The sequence below is a fragment of the Muscardinus avellanarius genome (assembly GCF_963383645.1).
Source record: "Muscardinus avellanarius genome assembly, chromosome: 4".
NCBI classification, from domain to species: domain Eukaryota; kingdom Metazoa; phylum Chordata; class Mammalia; order Rodentia; family Gliridae; genus Muscardinus; species Muscardinus avellanarius.
In genome coordinates, this window is record NC_137789.1 from 28398797 (window position 1) to 28426475 (window position 27679).

Sequence of the window (27679 nt, forward strand, 5' to 3'; positions counted from 1 at the left end):
CCAAATCCTGAGATTTCAGGCCTGTGCCACCACACAGGCCTAAAAATACATTTTAAAACATAAATGTTTTTGTTATAGACTTTTAAAAAGCCAGAATATAAAAATCAGTCTATTTTCTTTCTTTCTTTTCTTCCTTTTCTCTTCCTCTTCTTCCTTCTTCTTCTCCTCATTGTATAAGTATTGTATAAATACATGAATATACTTAATAAAAATAATGCCAAATTGTATATTATGGTAATATGAAATTCTCAGTGTGTGCTCTCACATTTGACAGCACATTTTGATATATTTGAGAAATTCTGTTCCAAAGGATACATAAAAATAAACCTGATACCATTGAATATAGACATCTAGATTCAAAATTAGCTCTAACATATTTTAAGCCTTACTACTTAAGGGAAATAGCACACTTTTTTTATGCTAACTTTATAAAAATATATGCAAATGAGTGGAAAACCACTATCCACCTACATGTACTTTTTATAAAATTTCAAAGTAGATTTGCATTAACCATGCTTCAGATGCTTCAAATAAAAGTATTCTATAAACAGAAGGCATATCATTTCATTGAAAACCTAATACAGAAGATTTAATAAAGGAAGTAAAGCCATGTGATGATATAATTAGTAGCTGAACTTCAGGAATTCCTTGACATGAATTCTTAGCATGCTGTGAAATTCATATGTAGTCTCAAGTGCATTTTGTATATTTTTCTGTTGTTGCTTTCTCTATTAATTTTATTCTATAGTATGATATATTCAGGATGTTTGTTTCTTTTCATTACTAGGTTATACAGATAAATTTTGAAGAATTTGATCTGGAGATTGGTTATGATACCTTGACAATTGGTGATGGAGGTGAAGTTGGAGACCCCAGGACAGTACTCCAAGTGTAAGTACTCCATGTTTTATTTTTGCCTGAACTATTAGGTATTCATCAAATTTTACTCTCAAATTATGTTTTTACATTGATACCTCCCACTATCACAAATGAAAGAACATAGTTTTTTTATTACAACAAAACTACATATTAACCTATGTCACTCTATCTTCAGTGAAGTTTGAGGTCCTTTATTTCTTACCTTTTTGGACAGTTATTTAAAAGCTTATTAATCTGGGTGGCTTATAAACAACAGAAATTTATTTCTTATATTTCTAGAATCTGGGCAGTCCAAGATCCAGGTGCCAGCAGATTCAATGTCTGATTAGAGTTTGGTCTTATCCAACCTGAATTTTCTCAAAATAGGACCTTTTTACATCCCTAATTATTTATAATTATCTAGTGCCCTTTTAAAAATGCAGATTCCTGTATGCTAAGTTTAGCAGTTTACACTAAGTTAATATTTATTTATTTATTTATTTATTTATTTATTTAGTGCGGGTCTGGAGATGGAACCCAGAGGCATTTGACCTCCGAGCTATACCCCCTGCCCAATTTTTTATTCTTTATTTTGAAACAGCATCTCACTAAGTTGCAGAGGGCCTCACTAAATAGCTGAGGCTGTCTGCGAACCGCGATCCTTAGGTCTCAGCCTCCCAAATGCTGGGATTACAATCGTGTGCCACTACATCTGGCTACACTAAGTTTGTACTTACTGAATCAACATCTCTGGGATTTGGACTGGATAATAGATCTTTTTAACATAAAATATAAATCTTGTGTACATCAAAGTTTGAGACCTTCATATATATATATATATATATATATATATATATATATATATATATATATATTTTTTTTTTTTTTTTTTTTTTTTTTTTTTTTGCAGTAATGGGGAAGGAACCCAGGGGCATTCTACCTTTGAGTGTTACCTCCAGCCCTATTTTTTATTCTTTATTTTAAAACAGAATATCATTGAGTTGCAAAGGGGATTGTGTGTGTGTGTGTGTGTGTGTGTGTGTGTGTGTGTGTGTGGTACTGGGGTTGGAACCCAAAGGCTTTCTATCTCCGGGCTATACTCCCAGACCTATTTTCTATTTTATATGGAAACAAGGTCTCACTAAGTTGCTGAGAGCTTCACTACCTGTGCAATCCTCCTGTCTCAGCCTCCCAAGTGCGGGGATTACAAGGGTGCGCCACCATGCCCAGCTACAATGGGGATTTTTTAATCAAAATTATTTTTGGCCTAAATTCTGGAGGAACTAGCCTTACCATGTATATATTTATTATTCTGTCAATTATCTGAAGGTCTTTTTTTCTTTTCTTCTTTTTAATTTTATAAAGCGGTTTACCTAAATAATAGTATTTCAGAATTTGGTAACCAACCAAAGGTTATGACCTATTGGCTATACATAATGTATTATAGACATCAATATTCTTGCCTCTTAGTTCTAATGTTTCAGAAAACAGAAACAAAACTCTATGCTTCCCAACTGTCTTCAAGCACACTCAGTATCAAATGTACCCTCTTTTTTCCCTCTATAACATGGATATCACTGAGCCCCACAATGTGGTTGTCCATTTCAGGTCAGCTGCAATTCTACTTTGTGCTAAGTTTTCATTGACAAAAGTACTAAGACTTGAATGCTTTGTATGTTAAAAATTTTTGTAATTTCTTTTTTAACACTTTTCGTTTAATTTCTAATGAGTATTTTATCATCACATTGACCCTGTTATTACCCTCTTGAGGAAATATGTTTTAGAAATTTTATAAAGTTCCTCTGTAGGAAAATTGTCTAAAGTTATCTGTAGATCTTCTTAATGGTTTTTTATCAGATAATTTTGATTTTACTATACTGTATTAAAAATTCTCAACCACAGTGTTAATCTGATAAATAATATATATATATATATATATATATATATATATATATATATATATATATATATATGTCATTTTTGCTTGTCAAGAATCATATTTAAAAGAAACAAAAATTATGTCTAAAGTTGTAATCTGTAATTGCTTTTGACCAAATGTCAAAATTAGGCCTGGATATTCACATGGAAAAATTGTTGGAAGTATCTTCTTCCTCCTTAGATTGGTGCATAGGTTCTCCATGCTGACTAATCCCTGAATCATCTTGTACTTGAGCCTGTAAGGTCCTTTGCTTTGCTTGGGTGGGCTGGCAGCCATTTAGGCATGTGACAACTAATACAGCACAAAAATTTAAGCTGCTTAATTCTTAAATTTGTTTATTTTTTCCAAATAGAAAGGCATTCCCTTCTTTATCTGACATTTTATAAAAGTAGAAAGATTCTTGGGAATTAATATTAGGTAGCAAATCTGGTGACATCTATTTCTACATGTTTGATAATTTCCGTTCTATGCACTCCAGACATAAAATTTTAGAACATATATGCAATGAGACACAATTCCCTTTTCCTATTTAATATAATGAACTGTATTTCTGGTTTATATATATATTTTTAAACCACAAGCAGAAGAAAAGGCAGGCTGGCTAGTCAATGATTTAAAAATATTTCCCAAGGGGCTTTTTTATATATCTGCCTTAAAACAAGACAGTATCTCAGCATTGAATCAAATATTAGAAGTCATCTTACACAATCTACATCCTAGATTTTAAATGTTATATTCTCCTTTAGCCACACACTGATAAAAATAGATCTACTTAATAGCACATAATAGAGATAAAATATATACATCATTGCAGGATTCAAATGAGACACAGAAGGACACTGTCAAAATTGTCTTAAATACTCCACTAGTAGAACTGGAAAGATATAAAAGAGTACATTTATTAAGATTAAGCAGTATTCCTTACAATCTTGAATATTAAGAAAAAGTAGCAGTAATGTGTTTGAACCATATATTTTACTCTATTCCAATATTTTAAAAGTTGTAAAGACAACTGTGAATTTTCATATATCATTTGGTACTTTTTCAGAGCAAATTATGGTACTAATGACACAGAATACTATGGACTTTTATTTTTTGAGAGAATATCAAGTATTCAAAGGCTTTTTTTACACCATCACATTCTTCCAGTGAGCGGTACTGCATCTCCAGGAGAGAACTAATATTCAAGGATTTTTTTTCTGTGACCACTCCTTTTTACCCCATTCTTTCAAGATATCTAAATTGGCCCCATAGTAGGAATGTGTGGGAACTAGAAGGATCTGAGACTAGCTCTTACACAGATAAATGTATTTAGAACTAGACCATATTGTAATTGTATTATTTTTTGCAAATATCAAAATAAAGACATAGAGCAATGGTCTTCACTATATAATTTTTAGTTTAGGAGCATAAAACCCCTATATTTCAAATAAATGTTCATTATCTAGAATCTATGTTATTCCTTAAAGATATGAACCTTTGTGTAAGAATGCTATCTTTCTTTACCTTCTTCATAATTCTTACAGAGTTTCGATTCTCATTTGACCTCAGTGGCCTCAAAAAATATACTGAATTTTGTTTTCACTAGTTTGTCATCAATTTTATATGTTCTCATTATCAAGGATGGTTGTCCCTATATCCTTTTATGTTGAAGGACAAGAGTGGGGTAAATTTTAAAATGTTCACATTTAGTAAATGAGATCAACTAGTAAATGAAGCAAGATGCATGGAAAATTAAGTGAAAGAAATAAGATTACTGCTGAGTTTTTGATGAAGGTGAGACTAAGGTTAGCTAGTCAGTACAAGATCAAAGAAAGAACAAATATGTTGATGGAAAGTGCCCTTATTACCAAATGAATAGCTAAATAGCAAAAGCTATATCTTGCATTTTGAATCTCTTTCTTCAGACTGTTAGAAGAATTAAAAAAAATGATGTTACATTTTTCTCTTCTCATATGACTATTGGAATGCTATCCTTAGTTTGTGTAACGTGTGTACTTTATCACTTGTTATATTTCTCTCAGTCTTTGAAATTTGACACTTTTTGAAAAGTCATATGATTCCTACTTGTGTTCTACAATCCTCCACTAACATTCAAGGAATATGTTTATTTTGCTTTTCTTCCTCAGAAACCATCATTTTTATCCATCAGAAAAAAATTTTAGTCATCTCATCATTTATCTCTTTTGTTTTTGAGTAAGGATTACTATGAAAGAACTTTTCTCGTGCCCCCATCGTAAGGCTGATAAAATTGAAGCTAGCTGACTAGCTAACAGATTTTTACAGATTTAGAATTAGATCAAAAGTTTCTTTGAACTCTTAATACACTGAGAAAACAAAATTTTCTATATTTGTATCCACCAAAGAATCTGATATAAATTTGAGTGAACTTGAAAAATAATTCGTTAAAAGTTTAACTATAATTTTAAAATTTTCAACTACAGGCCCACCCAAGGCATATGTAGGTCATAGAATTAAGATTTCAAATAGAAACTCAAATTATCAATTATCTAAATATTAAAAGGTAAAAAGTAAAGCTAAAATCTGTTAAATACAATATTTTTTTTATCTTTCTACCTAGAGCAGTCTCTTTTGTAATAACTCCCTTGATGGGATATAAAGGCATTGGGAAGTTTTGCCCCGGCCTGCAGCTGTCTTCTTTCACTACTCAGTCTCAGCTTCATCCTTCACAAAACATGTAGAACATTAAGTCTGCACATTGAAAATACCCATACCCTATGCATATGGATGCCCATTGGGTCTAGGGGTACATACATGGATTGTGTACTCTATCTTTGTCAATAAAGACCAGGGATAGAGGCCCATGCAAGTCTAGGAAGCAAGGAATTTCAGAATTACACATAATTGTATATTCTAGAAAAAAGAAATTGATGAGGACCTTAGAAGATGGAAAGACCTTTTATGCTCTTGAATAGGCAGAGCAAATATCATAAAAAATAGCCATTCTTTCAAAAGAGATCTACAAATTTAATTCAATATTCATTAAATTGCTAGTGTCATTATTTATAGACTTAGAAAAATCAGTACTTAAATTCATTTGGAACAACAACAACAACAAAAAGAATAGCCAAAGTAGTTCTCAGCAACAAGAACCATGCAGAAGGCATCACAATACTTGACTACAAACTATATTCTAAAGCCACAGTAATAAATAAAATTATAGTATTGGTACAAAAACAAACACATAGACCAATGAAGCAGAATAGAAGACTCAGAAACAAATCTGTATACATACAGACATTTGATTTTTTTAAAAAGGTGCTACAACACACATGGAAAAAAGATAGCCTATTCAACAAATGGTGCTGACAAAACCGGTTAACCATATGCAGAAAATAAAAATGAACCCACTCTCATATCCTGCACAAGAGTCAATTCAAACTGGATCAAAGACCTGAAAATTATACCACAGACCTTGCAGCTCCTTAAATAGGGCATAGGTCCAACGCTTCAACACATAGATACAAGTAAAAACTTTCTTTAAAAAAAAGTCCTCAAAGTCATGAGAAATTAAAAGGAGGATCAACACATGGGATTGCATTACACTGAAATTATCAAGAACATCAATAGAGGGCTGACAGCATGGGAGAAGATTTTTGGCAGCTACTCCTCTGATAAAGGACTCGTATCTATACTATAAAGAGAACTGGAGAAACTCACTGCTAAGAATACAACCCAATCAAAAAGTGGGCAAGTAAACTAGATGCTTCACAAAAGAAGAAACTCAAACCCAATAAATGTATGGAAATATGTTCATCATCATTAGCAGTTTGAGAGCTACAAATCATAAGTACCCTGAGATTTCACCTATACTCAATTAAAATGGCAACCATTAATAATACAAACTACAACAAATACTGGCAAGGATGTGGACAGATGTAAACTCTAATACATTGCTGGTAGAATTGCAAATTCGTGTAAATGTTTTGGAAAACTGTATGGAAGAATGGGAACTAACTTACCATATGATTAAGTAATACCACTTCTGAGTGCCCAAAAGAATGGAAGCCAATATGCCAGACTAATGCATGTGTATCTATGTTTATAACCACACAATCACAATTGTCAAACTATGGAACTAGCCAAGATGTCCAGCAACAGATGAATGGATTGCAAATTATAGGTTATGTACACAATGGAATTTTACTCAGCCATAAAGAAAAAAATTATGTTATTTGTGAGGAAACAGTTGCAACTGGAGAACATTTTGCTAAGTGAGATTAGTCTGTCAGAAAAAGTTAAAAGTCAGTTGTTCTCCCTAATATGTAGAAGCTAGAGTGAAAATGGGTCATAGGAGGGGCTCTAGACAAAGAAGGAGAAACCATAAATGAGCAAATAAGGTGACTTGAGGGAGATGGGAGGGGGGAAGAGAGAATTCACAAAAATATCAGACAGTCACTAAACTGAACAAGAGGGTAGGGAAATATGATGGGATTAAAAGAAGGGCTAAATGTGTGATGTGTGTATATACGCCTCTACATCCTGTACCTTGTAAATTATGTATAATTATAATTCACCAACAAAAACAGAAAAAGCACTAAATTGGACATAATATTTACTATTAAAAATTTCACATACATTTTCTGATTAAAAACATTTAAAATAATGGAAATTTAAGCTCAAATTTCAGATATTTGTTGTTTCTATTATTTGTTGTGCCCTAACTATGACCCATTTATATCCTCTTTCCCTCTGTTTCTGTTTTATTTTCATTCTGATAGTTACTTGGGGCCCCCTTCCATTTTAAACAGTATTTTTTACAATGGTGGTGTGGTCAATTATGCCAGTAGAGATAGGAATATGAACTTGACCATTTGATAATAATTCTGTTAATGGATTTGAACAATCACACTATTATCTTTCAAAGGCTGTCAAAAAAAAAACTCTCACATATTCTCATGTATTATTTTCACACTTATATATAAATTCATCTGACAGAGGAAATGGATATAATTTATTTGAGAGATATAACAGTGGTGTTAGTACAGTTACCGGCACTGAGATCACTTCCAATTTTTTTATCATCTGCATGGAGAGAAGATATTCACTGAATTTATCAGCTTTAGAAGTTTTCTGGTTGAGTTTTTTGGGTCTTATAAGAATAGGATCATGCCATCTGCACATAAAGATAATTCCACTTCTATCCTCTCTATTTGTATCCCTTTGATTTTCTTCTCATTTCTATAGCAGTAGACCGAGAAGGTTAGAAATGCATTCTACCAGGCATGTAATTATCCTCATTTTTTCTGTCTTTTCTCTTGTGTGTTGCATTATTGAATTCTTGGGGTAGCACTGTAAAGACTAATGAAATGAAATCAGCAAAATAAAGGTTAAAGATTCTTTTATAGTCATTAACTATCTCTAGAATTTTTTGAGTACACAGTGATATTGTAAAATATTCTATTTGTACAGACATCTTGAAGATTGGTGAAAAATACTGTTCAGATTTTTCAAAAATTTTTCTATATAGTATCTTCAGTAAAAATTGGTACAATACAAAATCATATTCTCTGAAACATATTAGAATAGACTAAAAGCACTCTTCATTGCAAAATTAATTTTCTTTACATACACTCATAGATACTGTTAAAATGATGCCTTTTATAAAATGTCATTAGTTTATTTTAACAATATTTTAATTATTCTTACTAGCATCATGAAAATATATTCTTCTTTATTAGGCTTTTAAAGAATTAGTGTTTACTATGACTATTACATTGTTCTCAGTTCTTTTTGCACTATTTTTTGACAAGCTATTTTTCAAAGATTTTCTTTTAATGCCTCAAAAATTCACCTTTGAAAATATTGTATTCCTTTTGGTATTATTCTGCCTTAACTAAACTCTTCTACATCCAGGGAATTATATCACCCTGACTTTTATCTTCATTAAATATCTAAAAACATCATAAACTAATGAAATAAGAAGTATAGTAAAGTTAGTAACGAGATGATGTTTAGCCATTGATGGCCATGGTATAAGAAAGATTTGGAGAATTGATAAGTCAGAAAAATTCTTTATGCCATATATTAGAGTTATTAAAAACAGGAAAAAGTAATCTTTTTTATTACAACCCCTACCTTCTCTTGTTCACTATGCATGTACTTTTGATTATACACACATACATCATGTATACCTGCAACACATATACACACACTCATAACTTAGAAGAGAGAATATTAGATGCATTTCCATTAAAAAGAAAAAGTTGCTCATTTTCACGGATGCAAAACAACTTGGGAGGTAGAAGTACAGTTGTTGTCTCTGATATATGCAATCATATATCTTGAGTGTTTATAATAAAAATCAGGTGTTGCGCCTATTAGAAAGGTAGTAGGTCCCATCTTTTATTTCAGATTCTATTTCAGTGCTTAAATAAGATTTCTCAGCATATTTATTTAGTATTTTTACTCTTTTATTCTAGAGTGAAGGCCATAACTAGAAAGACTACAATGTATTGTGAATGCACACTGAGCTTAGCCTATGAATAAGTATGTATTAAAATTAATTTTAAATTTAGAAATAATTTCAAAAAGACATATTAAAACATTAATATTATTTGAAGACTCATTTATATTTCTTATGAGAGTGACTTAAGACTCCTATTGTATTCCCAAAGCATCCTTTGCTCTTGTGGTTGGAGTCAAAGAATATCAAGTTTTCTGACACAGGTAAATTCTACTATTTGAATACAAACCAAGGCCTTTCAGAGGACTCTAAGAGGAATTAGCCATTGAGACTGCATGCAAAGAGCAAGATTTTAAAGTAAGATCCAATATTGAGAAAATATGATTAAAAATAAAATCATCTACCAACACAGTGAATCCTGTCAACAAAATGCAGAAGAGAACAAACTTTTTTTTTCCTATTGAACAAGGAGTAAACCAGCCTGTGATGTGCATCCTGGGAATTCACTAAGTAGACTGAAAAGAGAGAAATAACTCTCCCCCTGGTAAATACCCAGGCTGATATCATCCATTACACACATGTTATTTGTTCTTATCAAAAGGAAAAACACAATTCCTCCTATTTTTTTGACAAGTAGGAAATTAAATCATGAAGCCATGTGCCTCCCACAGAGACAGACAGAGCATGATCCTCCTTGATTTCACTTTTCAAAGAGATGGCTCCAAGAAAGACTTTCTTGGGATGCAAAATTGGCAAGCATCTCCTTTAACTTTTAACACATTTGCATACATTTGAAAGAAAGCAAGAATTTATAATTTCAAGTTTTCTAAAGTAAATGTTATAGTAAAGCAAGGGAAGTTCTATATTTACTTTCTGACATCAGGAAAATATTTTGCCTTAATTTTTATTTTACTCTTTTAGATTTTTATATACACTTACACCAGTAATAAAGAGGAAACTATATAGAATTAGAATCCACAGGATAGTAAGTTAAGAGGGAAAAAATTTTAGACTGCATGTGTTGGTTGTTCTTTCTGAACTGACAAAATATTATTCCAGAAACTTTAGTCTGTTAAAATTATTCAGAACTGAGTAGTATATAAGAGGATATAATATGAAATAATAATTAAATTTTCTTAGAAAAACAACTTTTAGCTGGCGCTCTTGATGTCTGCTATAAACCTAATACTTGGGGGGCTGAGACCAAAGGATCAGTGTTTTAACGTCAGTATGCAGTAGCTTAGGAGACCTTGTTTAAAAAAAAAAAAGAAAAAATTAAAAGGGGGGGGTTTAATAGCTCAGTGGTAGAATGTACTTGGGTTCAATCCCCAAAACACGAAGGTGGAAGGAGGAAGAGAAAAACAACTTTTAGTATTCGCTGTGAGGCAGATTGTTAGCATGGTCGATAGGGTACAAATGGTACACATTTTATGTGCCTAAGCTCTCATGCACATTTCATAATGGCTTAATTTATTTTTTGTCATGCTCCTGAGCTTGAGTTCTCAATTTTACTTATGAAGCTGCTCCGTCTCTACTCATAAGACTAGTGACTGTAATTCACCAAAATTCCAGTGCCACACTGAAAATTTATGTGTCACAAAGATCTTTCATTTCTGGTGTGGTGGTGCATGCTTGTAATCCACTATTTGGAAGGCTGAGACAGGAGGGTGGCAGGTTTTAGGCTAGCCTCAGCTACTTAGTGAGGCCCTTTGCAACTGAGGTAGACCCTGTTCAAAGTAAAGAATAAAATATAGGGCTTGGGGTCTAGCTCAGAGGTAGAATGTCCCTGGATTTGATTACCAGTGTATATATATATATATATATATATATATATATATATATATATATGATTTGTATACATATATTTTTGTAGGTACATATATATTAACAATATATATACATATATGTGAGGGATATAAGCATAATAATTTTTAATTTTGGCAAGAAGAAACTTAACATAATACAAAGTTTCATATTGTATCTTAATATCTCACGTTTCTCAATGATATGTATAATCCTATAACAAAATCATAGTATTTACCTCATGATAAATTCCCATAGATTGTATAATGCTATACCATGCTGAAGTTTTTCTTTTTAGAGGCTCATCATACGGTTTCCATATCCATGTCTGCTTCATTATATTGTCAACTGCATAACAGAATCACTTTTATATAAGGGAAGTTTCTGGAAAGAAATCCTATGATACCATGATGCTCTAGTTAACTACAAAATTATAAAGTTAAAATTGTAATTCTTTTGGGTTAAGGTCACTCAGTGTTAAAGAACAATATTCATTAAATTAACTAAAGACCCCAGAACAGTGCCTTTTTGATGACACTGTTTTAGTTTTGGTGACTGACAAGATGGTATCTTGTTGCCAAGGTCAATTCAAGGATATCTTATCAGTGCTGCCCTCTACTAGTTTAATTATGGTGTAGCCATTGTCAGAGACACTTTTTTTTAATGCTCTCTTAGGATACTCATTTTATTATAAAGGAAATTTACTTTTTTCCCTCTTAATGTAATTTTCCAGGTCTTTTTGTGGTTTTAACAAACATTCAGTAATGTCACCTTAAAAAAACTATCCTTTTTGCATAAAATTTAGAATCCTCTATTTATTAATATACACATGTTCTTTACAGTGGGTCCATTATTTTTCTCTTTAATTCTTGATAGAGTTCTCCAAAAGGTCTTACTTATTCATTTGCTTTCATCTTTCATATGATCCTTGGATTTAGTTCAAATATATGATCACACATTTATTAATGACAAATGAAACATGCAGTAATTTCCCCTTATGATTATAAAATTAAACATTACTTAATGAATTCTACTGATGCTTAGATTTAGTTTTTCTACATCAAATTGGCCACATATTACATTCAGTAAAGCTGTTTGCAGTTAAGCATACATGACATGGGTAGCCTACAAGGTAGGTCATACTATGAAGTTCCATGCATTCAGTATTTGCATTGCAAAGGGTGGTATTATATAACTTGTGGTTGGTTTTATTTTGCACAGCATTTGAATTTTTTAGAGGTACTGAGAATGGGACCAAGGGGCATTCTATCTCTGAACTATAGCCCCATCCCGATTTTTAGTCTTTATTTTGAAACAGGGTCTCACTAAGTAGTAGCTGAGGCTGTCTGCAAATAGCTATTCTCATTTCAGCCTCTTGAATGCTGGAATTACAAGAGTGCACCTCCACACCCGAGTGTATTTGAATATTACTCACAGTATTTAGAACAAGTTCTGTGAAACTTAAAAGATTAAAATGAGATACAGTTTTGCTGTTAGAAATATTTGGGTTTTTTTTTTTCTTTCTAGTTCAAAAAGAAGTATAAGACTCTCTGATGGTTGAAATGTTAGCAATCTTGCCTCAGGGATTTTAAAGATCTAACCTAGTAAAACACATAAAATGGTATTTTTAATGATAAACCTTAATCACTAAATTATGTAGTTTTCTCCTCTCTTATATCAGCACATAGTTTATATTTTTTCTAGCACGGAAAGTAATGAGAAACACATGTGTCTCATAATTTGCATGCAAAGAGCGTGTTAATAACCCATATCTCCCTTCTTTTCCACATCTCTTTAGGTTGACTGGAAGCTTTGTACCAGACCTTATAGTGAGCATGAGTAGCCAAATGTGGCTGCACCTCCAAACAGATGAAAGTGTTGGATCTGTTGGCTTCAAGGTTAACTACAAAGGTAAGGATGAATTGCTACTATAAAAAATATGTTATCTTAATACCACCAGAAAATTATTTTAAATTCAAGTTTAATTGCTTCTACAAAGTAAAGGGAAAAAAAAGGTTTTCCAGAACACAAGCATGAATATAGTCCAACAAAACAGCTTCCTCTTACATTTGACTATAGATATTGATTTCATCAGTATCCAGTTAAATTTAAAATTAATTTTTCCTTTAAAATGTCACTATTTTGCATTTCTCATCTCTCTCTTTTTCCTTCACAAACTGAATTCCTGTGATTTAGTCTCTCTGGTCTTCTAGCCATTCCAAGAACAGAGCACATAATTTTATACACTCTTAATAATTTGGTTGGCAAAATTTTTAAATACCTGAGTATAATAGTAAAAAAATCTTAAATCTCCAAATATTCCAAAGTATTCAATGTTTTATAATCCATTTGTGATTATATCCTAACAATGACTTGTTGATGGAGCATGGTGTTGCAGTCCTATAATACCAGTGACTCAGGAGGATGCAGCATGGAAAACATTAGATCAAGGCCAACCTGTGCAACTTAGGGAGATCCTATCTCAAAAAATAAAATAAAAGTCCAGGAGGATAGCTCAGTGAAAGCGTGCCTCTGAGATCAATCTTCAGTACTACAAAAAAGAAAAAAAATACATAAATAAAAGCAAATATATGGTAAGAGTACTGAGCGTATTAACTTCTTTGTAAATCACAGAAAAGCAATTTGATAAATCGTTACAGCCCAACCCATTGTTACTGGAGATACAGATTAATGATTAATTAAGTGTGAATAATAAAAATATTTTGTTCTAATTTAGTTTATGAGATAGATGTACATATTAAAAATGTGAGTATCTTTGACACGTTGAATCTTAAAGTCAATATATACATACAATGTATGTATTAGAAATAGAGATTTGCAGTTTTGATAAAAGCATTTAAATATTAATAAATTCAATTAAAATCTATGCTTTAAAAAAGGAAGATATAAAAAGGCCATCAGAATGCTATGGGATTTGAATTTATTAATACTATTGTAGCAAAACATTATTATTCTCTATCTTATCAATTAAACAAAGGCGGTGAAAATTCTTTTAGTTGCATAATAATGATTTTTAATCAGAGTTTCCTCTTTCAAACACTGTCATGTCTTTGTGTCTGGACGCATTGAAATGAATGCATGATGTTGTCAGGGAGACAGGGCACATCCATTCTGTATATTTTACTTGTGGCTAAATTTGGTACTGTGTTAATTTGATAGTTCAGGAAATCTGTATAAATGTCAATTGAAAAAAGCCTAACCTAGTTGTAGTTTTAAATGTATTTCTCCTTCATTTAAAACTCACATCTATTCCCAGCCAAAAAAAAAAAAAAATGCTACCATAATGAAATAATGGTCAACTTACTTTGGAACTAGCTGATTTTTTTGTCTTTTTTTTCCCCTCCTCTAATTGGCTAAGTGAATCTGACATCCTTATACTCCTTATATTTTTATTATTTTTCAACCTGTGAAGGTCATCTGTCAGAAAATCTATAATCATATAAACTTTAGAAACAGTATTAATAATTAATGGCATTGCTTCAACAAGAAACAGTTATTAAAACTCATGGTTAGGTTCTAGCGGCAGGAGAGCTCTATTGATATTTACACAGATCTGCCTTCCCCAGCAGTTCAAGAGCTGGAAGTCCATTGTAAAGCAGCATAATTAAGCATTATTTTATTCTCTATCTGCTCAGCTACTGAATGAATTGTTGAATATAGAAAGAACATGCAAACACTTCGGAAAATCATAATATGGTGGTAGAAAATAAAATACATAGAACTATTCATATACAAGTATCCACAGATGAGGCATTTGAAACCAAGCTAGGAGATCCTAAAGGAATAATGCTCTTATTTTCTTCCTTGCCTTCCATTTTGCCTCTTCCAGGTTCGTCTACACATTAATGCAGGTGACATTCCTGCTTCTAAGGGGTGACCATATTATACTCTTACATAAAATACTTAGCTTTTCATTGCACAGATGTAAAGTCTACAATTTCCAAAGACATATTCTGACTTCCTCCATCTTGGTTTTGGTTTTTACTCTCAGCTCTAATTTTATCAAGTTATCTATCCATAATTCTCTGAATCAAATCAATTGTTTTACACCACTGCTACTTCAAATAATCAACACATTCTACTTGGATTCCCATTCTAATTTTAACTCTGCACCACCTGGCTTATCTTTCCAGAGAATTTTCAGATATTTCCTCCTCTGTAACAGCTTTCTAAACTCTCTACCCATCCAAGATGACCACTTCTTCTGTTTGATAAACTCTGTACCACATATAGTGTGTAATTAGGAAATAAGTCTTAACTTACCTTGATTTTCATGAGCAACCCCCTTTTATGCTATCATAATTATTTATTCAAATAAGCTGAGAAAATTATTTGTTTTATAAAAGTAAGATAGTATAAGATAAAATATTTTCTTCCAACTTCATTTACTATGAACTTTTCTACCATGAAAATCATATTTTTTCATTCTTCATAATTTAAAACCAGAGCTCAGTGTTGAAGCAGGGTTCATTTTGAAAAGTTTCAAATTTTGATGTGCAGATAGCTTCAGCAACTTCACCTACTAAAAATAATTTTCATAATTACTATGCTCTCTGTTGAGTAGTGTGTTGGTTCTAAATGGAACACCTGCTAGAAACTTTTCCAGATTCAATCTAAAGATATCTCCTTTTCTTGTCATCTTTATATTTCACATGAGATAACATTAAATGTATATATCTTCTAAATTAAATATATATTTCATGATATAGTTTATATAAATTTCTAAATTAAATATAGTTACTACAATATATAATTTAGATATTATTTTTACAATGTTTCTTAAGGTTTTTTGCCATTTTCCTAAGAAAAGATTTTGAAACATGATTTTTAAAAAATAATTATTAAATGAAATCTCCTCTATGAAAACAAAAATAGAAAAAAAGATTAAAAGGTGGTAGGATGCTAGTGAAGTCTTTTCCAGTCTTTGTATATTCTTTTTTTTTTTTTTTTTTGTGGTACTGGGGTTCCTGGAAGCCCTTCTACCTCTGGGCTACATTCCCAGACCTATTTTTACATTTTTATTTGGAAACAGGGTCTCCTAAGCCAGCGCGCGTGGCTGGCTTCGAACCTGTGCAATCCTCCTGTCTCTGCCTCCCAAGCGCGGGGATTACAAGCGTGCGCCACCACGCCCGGCTGGTCTTTGTATATTCTTGATATTATCCCTCTATCAGAGTGGTAGCTGGTAAAATTCTTCTCACATTCTGTAGCCTTTCTCTTTAGAATTTTGATGGTTTCCTTTGATGAGCAGAAACTTTTTAGTTTGATGCCATCACACTTGTTAATTTTTGCTTGACCCAATCAAGAAATGGGCAACTGAATTGAATAGACACTTCACAAAAGAGATACAAATGGCCAATAGATACATGAAAAACTCTTCATCATTAGCCACCAGGGAGATGCAAAGCAAAACTATGCTGAGATTCCATCTAACCCCAATCATAGTGGCAAGCATAAAGAAATCAAATAACAACAAAAGGTGGTGAGAATGTGAGGAAAGAGGAACCCTTTTACACCGTTGGTGGGAGTACAAACTAGTTTAGCCACTATGGAGATCAGTGTGGAGATTTTTCAGAAAACAGGGAATGGATCCACCATATGATCTGGCTATAACATTCCTGGGTATCTTTCCAAAGGGGTTGAAATCAGAGAACTACAGTAACATGCATACCCATGTTCATAGCAGCACAGTTTGTAATAGCCAAATATGGAACCAAGCTAGGTGTCCATCAACAGATGAATAGATTGCAAAATTATGGGAAATACACACAATGGAATTCTACTCAGCTATAAAGAAGAAGAAAATCATGTCATTCTCAAGAAGATGGAAAGACCAGGAGAACATTATTTTAAGTGAGATCTGCCAAACAAAGAAAGAGAAGGGACATATGTTTTCTAATATGCCCAAGCTAGGGAGTATTAGGGATATAAGGGAGACTCCAGATAATGGAGGGAAAACCTCAGTAAAGCTAGAAAGGAAGGGTACAGGAGGAAGAAGGCTGAGGTTGAATAGTGGAGGAGCTACATTCGTATATGTGTATAAGTGTGAATGTAGCACGATCAACCTGGACACTCATTGTTGGGAGAGGGGGGAAAGGGAAGCAGGGAGGGAGGGCACCAACCACTGTGTGTATGTATGCCATTTCAATATGATCCACATAAAAATAAAAAATAAAATAAAAATTAAAGGACTAAACATGTCTGAAAGTTAAAAAAAAAAAAGGTGGTAGAATGAGGATGAGAAGAAGGTTGGTACCTTCAGTTGATCAGACTGCTTTATATTCCCTGTAAATAAAGGAAGAATCCTAGAGATGCAAGTAACATAGTTTGAAAATAATAGTTTGAAAACTATAATATTGACTGAGTGACAAAAATTTGTTGAAGCATATAAACTAACACAGGTTTCAATGGTTAAGTTCTTATTAACTTTAGGACCTCAACTTTAAACTGGAATTTTCTATGTATTTTTTTCTATGTAATTTTGGTGGCATCTGTGTTAATATGTAAGAAGACAATAAATATTACAAGTCCAAAAAGCTTAAAATTGTATTTTAAATATAATTTTTATTTTGGCTAGGATTCACTTAATATTTATGATGCACATGATAGAATGTTGATTATTATACCTGATATAAGAAATAAATAGATGCCACCAGACTCTTGAGAAGTTAATGATATTTTTAGTCTTATTAAAATCAGTAACATCTATTTGTATATAACAAGTTGTGGTCATTCTGATTCTCAGGAAATTTATGTGTTTGCCAAAACATCTTTGATTCAAGATGTTACACTAGATGTTCCTGCTGAAAACAAAGAATAACTTCATTGTATACCTTGCCCCATTTCCCTTGTACACATTAGTTTTGTTTCCTTGTTTTTATATTGTCATTATTTCAAACACATATTAACCACAAAGGAAGTAAAAAGAGAGTTTTTTTCCCCAAAGGATACATTAGCATCCTTTAACACTGCACTATTTTGGGGGATATTTTTTCTTCTTCATCTTAGAAAGCGTAAATACTATTAAAGGAATAATTAACAGTTACTATAAAGGAATAATTAAGTAACTAAGGTCTTATATATTCCAAACTTTTCATTTACATTAACTCACAAAATCTCATTAGAACTGTACGAGGTAAGAATTATTGTTCACTTTTACAGATGAGGAAATTGGCTAGCATAAGCACTATGCTGATAGGAGGTGCAGTCTGCTTTATTCCTCTTTGTACTGTAAGAACTTAATGCAATTCCTAACATGCCATAGGCATTCAGTGGACATTTGAAGCATCTGTGAATAAAGGAATGAATGTGAGTAATAGATCTTTAACTTGTTACATAATATAAATACAACTTTGGATTTGCTGACTCCATTTTTTTCCAATATGCAATATTAAATCTTAGGTAATTTTTTAAAATGTTTATTTATATATGGAACATATTGAAAATGGTGTATATTTAGACTGTGCTTGGTGCCCTCCTCCACCCATTCCCCTTCCCTCCCTCCCAACAATGAGTGTCCAGGTTAACCATGCTATATTCACACTTTAACACATATTAGAATGTAGCTCCTCCATTAATTAACCTCAGCCTTCTTCCTCTCCTACCCTTCCATTCTAGCTTTGCTGAGATTTCCCCTCCATTATCTGGAGTCCCTCTGGTATCCCCATGCTCCCTAGTTTGGGCATATTAGAGAAAACACATGTCCCTTCTCTTTCTGTACTTGGCTGATCTCACTTAACATAATGTTCTCCAGATCTTTCCATCTTCTTGCGAATGGCATCATTTTTGTTCTTTATAGCTGAGTAGAATTCCATTGTGTCTGTTTCCCATAATTTTGGTGATTTTGAGGGGTTTTTAAGATGCAGAAGTTGGAGAGGCTAGTCAGCATGAAGGTACCAAAGAATTAGATTTAATTACTCCGCCCTCATTGTCCCATTAGCTACATATAAAAATAAATCATATGAACATGGATATTCAAACACACACATTAACACACTACCTAATTCCAATTAGAGATACTTGCATTTTTATATACATATAGTTACTTGATATCTTTAATTGAAATACATAATGTACATAATGTACATTCACAAACTAAAAACTAAATAAACATGAAAAAGAAGGGAGGAGAGAATGGGGTGGGAATTAGGAAAGGCTAATTGGGTGATGTGTTCATGTATGCCCTTACCATCGTGTACCACATTAAGATGTATGACAATAATGCACCAATAAAAGTTAAAAAAGAAAGAATAGAAAGAAAATATATGATAGAGGTATATAAAAATCAACCTTTTTATTTTTTATTTTTAATATGCTTTTATTGGTCCATTTTAGTCTCACATCATAATGTAAATAATGTTGAGAATGACATACATACAGCCCTTGTGACCTCTCTCATCTCCCCATGTCCCCCCTTCCCAATACAGAGTACAGAGACTGACATTGCTATATTCACATATGTGCACACAGTCAATAGCAGTATTTCCATTAATGAACTTCAGTCTTTCCCCTCCTCTTCCCTTAGACCACCTCCCTGGGTAGAGGGCTCCACAGAGTCTCTTCCATTATCTGGAGTCCCTTTAGTATCTCAATAAATTCCTAACTTGTGCATATTAGAGAAAACATATGACTCTTCACTTTCTGTGACTGGCTAATCTTCAGTCTTAAGAATGAAGTTCTAAAAGTGATCTATCCTTTACAAATTAGATATTATAATTATTTACTTAACTTTCTGTTGTATGACAGCATGCATCCTCAACAATATAGTCTTTTTAAAAGAACACTTTCATTGGTACAATGTAATCACGCATCATAACAAAGTTCAAAGTAATAGAGACATACACACATAGCACTTGGTGAGCTTCCCTTCAGATTCCACTAATTGAATTGCTAATTGAATTGTAAATTAGTGTAATGACCAGTGCCATGTACTTTTGTAAGCATATATATGTTCTCTTTTAAGTACTGCGATGACTCTAGGAATAAAGTAAAAGTATTATCTTTATTGACCAGATAAAGTAATTCAAGCACATCAGTTTACATAATATAAGACTATATGACTAGTAAGTGGTTAAAAAAAAAGTATAGATTCTATGTCTTTAGACTTCTCTGTTTAAACCACTATAAGTCAGGTGTAGTGGCATACACGTGTAATTCCAGTACTTGTGAGGCTGAAACAGGAGGATCGCAGGTTCTTATTAAGTGAGGTTCTCTGCAACTTAGACGCTATTTCAAAATAAAGAATAAAGAATACAGCTGGGGTGTGGCTTGGAGGTAGAGTGCCCTTGGATTCAACCCGCAGTACTCCATAAAAGAAAAAAAAAACCACTTTAAATCTTAGCAGAAATCTGAATTTATTTAAATGTTTAATTTTCAAATAGCTCTCAACTAAAGTACATCTCTAGAGTCTAAAATTTTGATGATACCATCTGGTTTTATGGAATGACTACAATTTTAAAATGGAACATTTTCATTACAGATGCTTATTTTTCTTAAATATTTAGTGTCATTAATTTTTATGGTTTAAAGTGAACATGGAGTTCCTGCAATTCATTGCAGAGCTGAAGAATAGGAATTCCATTATTTGCCCAAATATAAGTCTTTTAATAGTTAAGACATATACTGAAGATACGATGGATTGATACCAAACATTCGTAAAATGAATATTTACAAGGTTTTTACCCAAAGTTAAGATGGATAAATAAAATGTGGCATATGTGCATGATAGACTTCTACTGTCATAAAGAAGAAAAAATTACTTTATTTACAGAAGAATGTATCATACTAGAACATATTATGATAAGTGAGATGAGCACATCTCAGAAAGTCAAGGGTAGAGAGAGAAAGTCCTGGAGATAGTGGAAAGGAATAGGGAGGGAATATAGAGAGGGGAAAGAGGAAGCCAGATGAAGATGGAAGTATCACTGCCAACCTTACACTAGCATGTAAAAGGAAGAGGAGTAGAATGGGGTGGAAGCCCGAGGGAATCACGCTGAATGCTGTATTTGTAACACATTCAAACTCACTGTGTAAATTGCGATGCACTCATAAAGGTATATTAAAGATTTGGCTTTATTTATAATTCATTTGTCCATCAAATAAAATATTCTAATATTTATTAGAATATTTTGCAGAGTTGATTATTTTTATATTCTGCAGATCTGATTATTTGGATGCTATTTTAGATAATTATAATAGTTAAAAAATCTTAACACAGGTAACATTAGCCATGTAGATTTTACATTGATATGTTTATAGAAGTACAAAAATTAATTCCTTTTCTTTTTTTCTTACTTTTTAATCTGTTGGACAAGCATATATGGAAACAAGTGTCTATCAAGTGTAGGGAGTTCAAACACTTTTGTCTAACTTCCAGTCAAACAATTTTCTACATCCATTAATACAATCTTATATTTAACTGTCCTTTAACTGTGTCCATAGGTTTCCAAATACTGGAAGTTATTTCTGGTAAAACTTTCTTGAACATATTTTCACTCTTTTATGATACTTGAGTCAATTTACTAATATTTTAATAATTTTAGAAAATATTATTGACTAAACATATTTGACTAAATATTTTTCATATAATTAAATTTTTGAATTTGGACTATAGTTCCTCTTTGGACTGGTTTTCTAAAACTGGAATTTGAGTAGTTTTAATGATATCACAGCCTGAGTCAGGAAATCTGTTGATGCTGTGGAATAGTTTGGGTTATATGACTTATAGAATAAGAAAGACCCTAGTTGTAACAATATGTAAAAATTGTACTTAAAAGTAAATATTTAGCCGGGTGTTGTGATGCACACTTGTAATCTCCGCGCTTGGGAGGCACAGACAGGAGGATCGCGCAGGTTCAAAACCAGCCGCCCTGGTTTAGGAGACTCTGTTTCCAAATAAAAAGTATAAAATAGGTCTGGGAACACAGCCCAGAGGTAGAAGGGTTTCCAGGAACCCCAGTACCACCAAGAAAAATTTAAATAAATATTTAACAAAATTTAATTTTTAAATCCAGCCATAAATCTCTTTAGGTCTCTTTTTGGATTAATGATAATTATTTATATATTGCTAGAAATTTAAGACAATAATTTTTCAAATATATATAGGTATTTAATATTTACTTTATTAAAAGAATAAAAACTTCTTTTTAAAAATAAAAGGTTAAAGATGTAGCTCAGTGGTAGAGTTCTTGCTTAGCATGTGTACACCCTATGTTTGATCCTTAGGACTGCAAATGATGGCAGTAATACTAATAATAAATATATATTATTCTGATACTTATATATGTATGTTAACTTTCAAGGGCGAATACTTTCTCCCTCTTTCTTTGTATCTATCTGCTTTTTTGGCTGCTCACAAACCATCTTTCTCTTTGTTCTAGTGGCTGAAATAATTTAGGCTTTTATGACCTTCTCTCGCTCAATTCTATACAGCTCTATAGGTTTGGGCTGAGTTAATAAAAATCCCCTTTGATATAGTTATCAGTGCAGGATCAGGGGCAATTGATATAGATTCTGGGTGAAAGGAAATTCTTTTCCAGGGTTGTAAACTGGAAGGGTCATCTCACTTGGTGCCACTGGAGGTCAGCTTTTGGGATCTCATGTCAGTAACTTGCCACAGTGACAAGGCAGAACCAATAAATGAAAGAAAAACACAGTATTGCAGACATAATTGAAACTCTTAAGTTTAGAACTTCCTGAAGGTAAAGCAGAACTTGGTGTTCCATTTGTGTGAGCCTATAAACTTCTTTTTTACAACATGGCGAGTCTAAATGAGCTCTGAATAACACACTCGTTCTCTCTCTGTTGTATTCTTTAAATTAGTAGAAAGGGAAGTGTTCTATTATAGCTCAATGTTTTCAGATATATACCTTTTTAAAAAAATATGTTATTATGTAAATATACTAAAATATGCCCAAGAAAAATAATGTATTCACAGGAAGGAACAGTTATACTTCAGGTATTTAAGATTTAATATATGTTTTCAAAAGTCATAGGATATGAGAATTTTTTATTTCTACTAACATGTGCCAGTGGTAGACAACTTTATTAAACATAGCACCTGTGTCTTAATGTCATTATTAATGAGATAAATCATAGTATCATCTAATTTTCTTCTTGAATCATTAGATTGATTGAGATTTCTTAGAAATAGCATCTTCTCTTCAATTTTTACATGATTATGACACTGAACTGCAACTGCTTAGTTATCACTCACCAAATTTGGCATAATGGAAAAATTGCATAAATATTTTTATTATTTCTCTCTAAAGAATTATGTGATAGTCCAGAAATAGACCTACATGTATGTATATGTTTTTCCAAAAAGTATAAAGGAATTTAATAGAGAAAGATACTTTATTTCAGTGCTGGGCATAGGATCCAGGCCCTTATTTATGCTTGGCAAGAGCTTTATCACTGAGCTACGTTCTCAATCAATCCCACTTATCTAAACTGTACTAATTGGATACCAACATGCATTAAACTAAAGGCTCATCCCTTAGCTCACAATGTAAAAAAAAAAAAAAAACAACTTGAAATGGATTAAATAAAATCTAAATAGAAAGCATAAAACCAAACCTTTTTGAACAAAATATAGAAGAAAAATCTAACTCCCTTGATTTAGAAAAAAATTTAGAGAATTGAACAAAGTATGTTATATATGTTATGAACTGAATATTTGTGTCCCACCCACAAATCATGTTGAAGCCCAGGACTCAATGATGATTTTTAAAGATGGGGCTTTTGGGAAGTCGTTTGGTTTAAAAGGGCTCATCAAAGTAAAGTCATCATATAAGAAGAGATATCAGAAAGCCTGTGCAGTCTGTCTTCCTCTGCCACATGGAAACATAAACAAGAAGTGAGAGATCTGCAGGCCAGGGAGAGCCCTCACCAGAAGTGGACAGTGCTGGCACTCTAATCCGCAAGGTTCTTAAAAGAAATGTATTTGAATACAACTAATTTAGAGCATTTTATAATAACTTAAGAGCAGGTAAAAAATTATAAAAGAAAAAATAATGTTAGGCTGCCAAATTGAAGTATATTGTTATTAAAGATACTATTAAGAAACATAAAAAGAAAAATTATGGACAGTATTTAAAAATATATGGTATGCAAAATAAATTTTGCAATAATAAAATAATGCAAACAAACCTATTAAGATGGGAAAATACAAATGGCTAAAGAATAAAAATGCTTTGTTACTGAGGCATCATTGTTACTGAGGCAATGTAAATTAAAACTTCAAGGAGATACCACAACTCACTGACCACATGCTATAGATTAAAAACTAAAGATTTGGCGAAAGACTGGAACAATTGAAACTCTTATAAACCATTGGAAAAAATTATTATTACATGCAACCTAAATTAAATCAGAATAAATGTGTTGAATTTAAGAAGCCAGTACCATGCCTCCAAAATAGTAGATGCTGCATGGTATATTTATATACAGTTGCAGAAAATGATGTCCAAACTCTATACTATCTGAAAGCAAATTATTTGTTGTCTTGGCACTAGGATTGAGGAGAAATTAATTACTAATAGGCTAGAGAAACCTATTGTGGGTGGCATATTCAATATTTTGACTATGGTGATGGTTTCACCGGTGTATACATATCTTAAAATTCATCAAACTGCATATTTAAACAAGAGTAGTTTATTTTAACATAATGCAGTAAAACACTTAACAAATGTCTGTGTTAAAACTCCCCGCAAGTGTTTCAATATGCCTACTAGTGTAAACTTCTGTTAATTTGAAAGAATTAAGAAAAAGATGATGAGTAGAATGTTTTGACTAATTTTAATGATTAAGAAGCAAGAAAAATGCATTCAAATGATTTTATTAAAAGAAGGTAAAGTATTCTTAGATCTCATTTTTAAATACTAAAGTGATTATACTCTGTGAAGTTCAAATTTTTATTTTTATTAGTCAGATACACCTTTTCCAAACAAAAGTGTTAAAGGCATAGAGAAAATTATTATAGGAAAAAAATTTACCCAAGCAACAAATAAAGGATTATAAATTATATCCATGTTTTCATTTTCTGTTAAAACACTCAGGCTTATTCAAGGCTGTAGAAAGTAAAAATTCATTATAATCAACCACCAATCTCTTCATCTTAGTGGTACATGTCCAAGAAATACCTGACTTCCTCTTCTTCTTCATTTTGAACTGTGGGTTATTTTTTTTTTATTTTTCCACCTTTATGCTATTCTTTTTCCTTAATCTTTTGCTCCACTTCAATAATTTTTCCACTTTTTTAAGAAGACTTATTATTTGTAGATTTCCAATTTCAGTCTTACTATATTTATTATTTTTTGTGAGTGGGGATACTGGTGATTGAATCTATGGCCATTCTACCCTAGCCCTATTTCATTTTTATTTTGAAACAGGGTTTCACTGAGTTCCTGATGGCCTCATTAAATTGCTAAGGCTATCCTTGAATTCGGGATCTTCCTGTCTCAGCCTCCCAAGTACTGGGATTATAGGCATTTGTCACCACACCTGGCATTAAGCCATGTGATATTTTTTATTTTTTATTTGATTTATTTTTTACTCTTATTTTTGTAGTGTATGTGTGTGGTACTGGGGTTAACCCAGGGGCATTCTACCTCTAAGCTACACCCATAGCCCAATTTTATTAATTTATCTTGAAACAAGTTTTGGAGGGCCTTCACTAAGTTTTGGAGGGCCTCACTAAGTTGTTGACGATAGCCTCAAACCCACTATCTTCCTGTCTCATCCTCCCAAGTACTGGGATTAAAGGCATGTGTCACCATGCCCAGCTTGATTTTTTTTAAACTAAGTTTTTACATATATTTGTATGGAGAAATGCTGTAGAAAAATTATGATATCTAGAAAAAGAGCTATTTATTTTAAATATACTTTTGAATGTTGCAATTATATATCATAGTGAGGTTCAAAGTTAACGGAACATAATGCATAAAAACTTGGCATATTTCTCTCTGGATCCCACCCCACTCTTCTCTGCTTGGCATACATGTTAGTGAGATTGACAATGATATTTTCATACATGTACACAGTATTATTTGAACTGGTATTATTATCCTTTGCCAAGCTTCCTTTTGCGCCTCCCTCTCTTTCTTTCCCAACCTCTTTCCACTGTTCTATTGGTCTTTCTACTCATTTATTTATATACTCATCGTTTAGTTAGTCCATCTAAACAGAGAGACTGCGTGATCATTGCTCCCCCTTGGTGCTTACCATGATTCAAATGATGCCCAAATAGATATACTAGTCCGCAAGCTGTGAAAGAGCTATAGCTATTATACTAAACATTGCCATATTATTTAAAGTTAATTCTTCATTTCTTAATATTAAAAGTATGTATTAAAGCAGAAAATTAATAATGAATGAATATTAAATGTCTATTAAGATTTTGTTCAAAATTTAAGTTTTCCTCTGTTTTCTCATGCATGCTTTAGTTTTCCAGTAATATAAAGTAAAATTTTTGGAAGAAAGTTAGGTGAGGCCTAGTTATATCATTACTTTAAGAGTATTTCCCAACGTCGGGCATGGTGGCGCATGCTTATAATCCCCGCACTTGGGAGGCGGAGACAGGAGGATCATTCAGGTTCAAAGCCAGCCTTGCTGGTTTTAGAGACCCTGTTTCCAAATAAAAAAGTATAAAATAGGTCTGGGAGTGTAGCCCAGAGGTAGAAGGGTTCCCAGGAACCCCAGTACCACCAAAAAAAAAAAGTATCATTTTCTTTAACTCAAGTAAAATTAAATGTAAAGAGATTAACATCTTCTATATGATATTTTGATATTCATTTAAAAAGGATTATACCAATAATCAACCAATATTTACTTATGTAGAAAGTAAAACTGAAATTTCTAGTTTCTTAATGAACCAAATTATTTATCATTTACTAGCAATATTGGCATATTATAAAAATATTTGTTGACGTTTGCACAGTTATAGTCCAAATTAATTTATATAAATAACTATTTTTCTCTGGGGTGTTCTATGTGCATCACTGATGTAACATCGGCTGTAAGGAAAGTTCCTATATGTTTAAAAACAAGGGCATTGGCCTCAGTAGTCTCTGTCTTTTACTTTTACTCTAACATTCTTTTATTAGTTTTGAAAAATTAAATATTGATGTATGCTTTCCAAGAATAATACACTCACTATTCATCCATTGTAGTAAAGATACCTTTAGCAAGATGTTTTTTGTGTGAATTCTGAGATAATTCCTCCCTCAGAACTTTTTTGGAGATTTACAGCTTCCCTGTCTGGTAGCAGTCCCTTAGCACTGAACCAGAGGCCTCTTTGAATTTTTCTATTCTTGTGTCTTTAGAGATTTCTCTTTTTCTATCATTTTCATTTTCTTTGTTGAAATCCTGTGGCCTGTGAAAAGTGATTTCTTTCACCTAGGAAAAATTACAAAGTCACATATAATATTTTGTGTGGGATTTTCATGATAACATTTCAATCTGCCTCTCAGAATAAAGAAGGCTTTTAAGCATGACTCATGAAAACTTTCGCATTTGAGTAAGATTTATTTGAGTACGATTTATTCTTTTTTGTTCTTGTTCTTTATTAGCTAAGAGGTTTATTTTACATTTAATACATCAAGTTCCTGCAGAAAACTACTGCTTCTAAAATACCC

The 27679-nt window shown here is 32.2% G+C and overlaps 1 protein-coding gene across 3 annotated transcripts in view; it reads left to right on the forward strand.

The window, feature by feature from the left end:
• The window catches only part of CSMD3 (CUB and Sushi multiple domains 3), a gene marked incomplete at both ends in the record, with an annotated part of 1156743 nt that overhangs the window by 555941 nt on the left and 573123 nt on the right, over positions 1-27679 (forward strand). For all 3 annotated transcript variants that reach the window (XM_080694904.1, XM_080694905.1, XM_080694906.1), the window contains 2 exons: positions 788-891; positions 12826-12938. In XM_080694904.1, coding sequence (XP_080551030.1) covers positions 788-891; positions 12826-12938 — 217 coding nt within the window. The remainder of the gene's footprint in view (positions 1-787; positions 892-12825; positions 12939-27679) is intronic.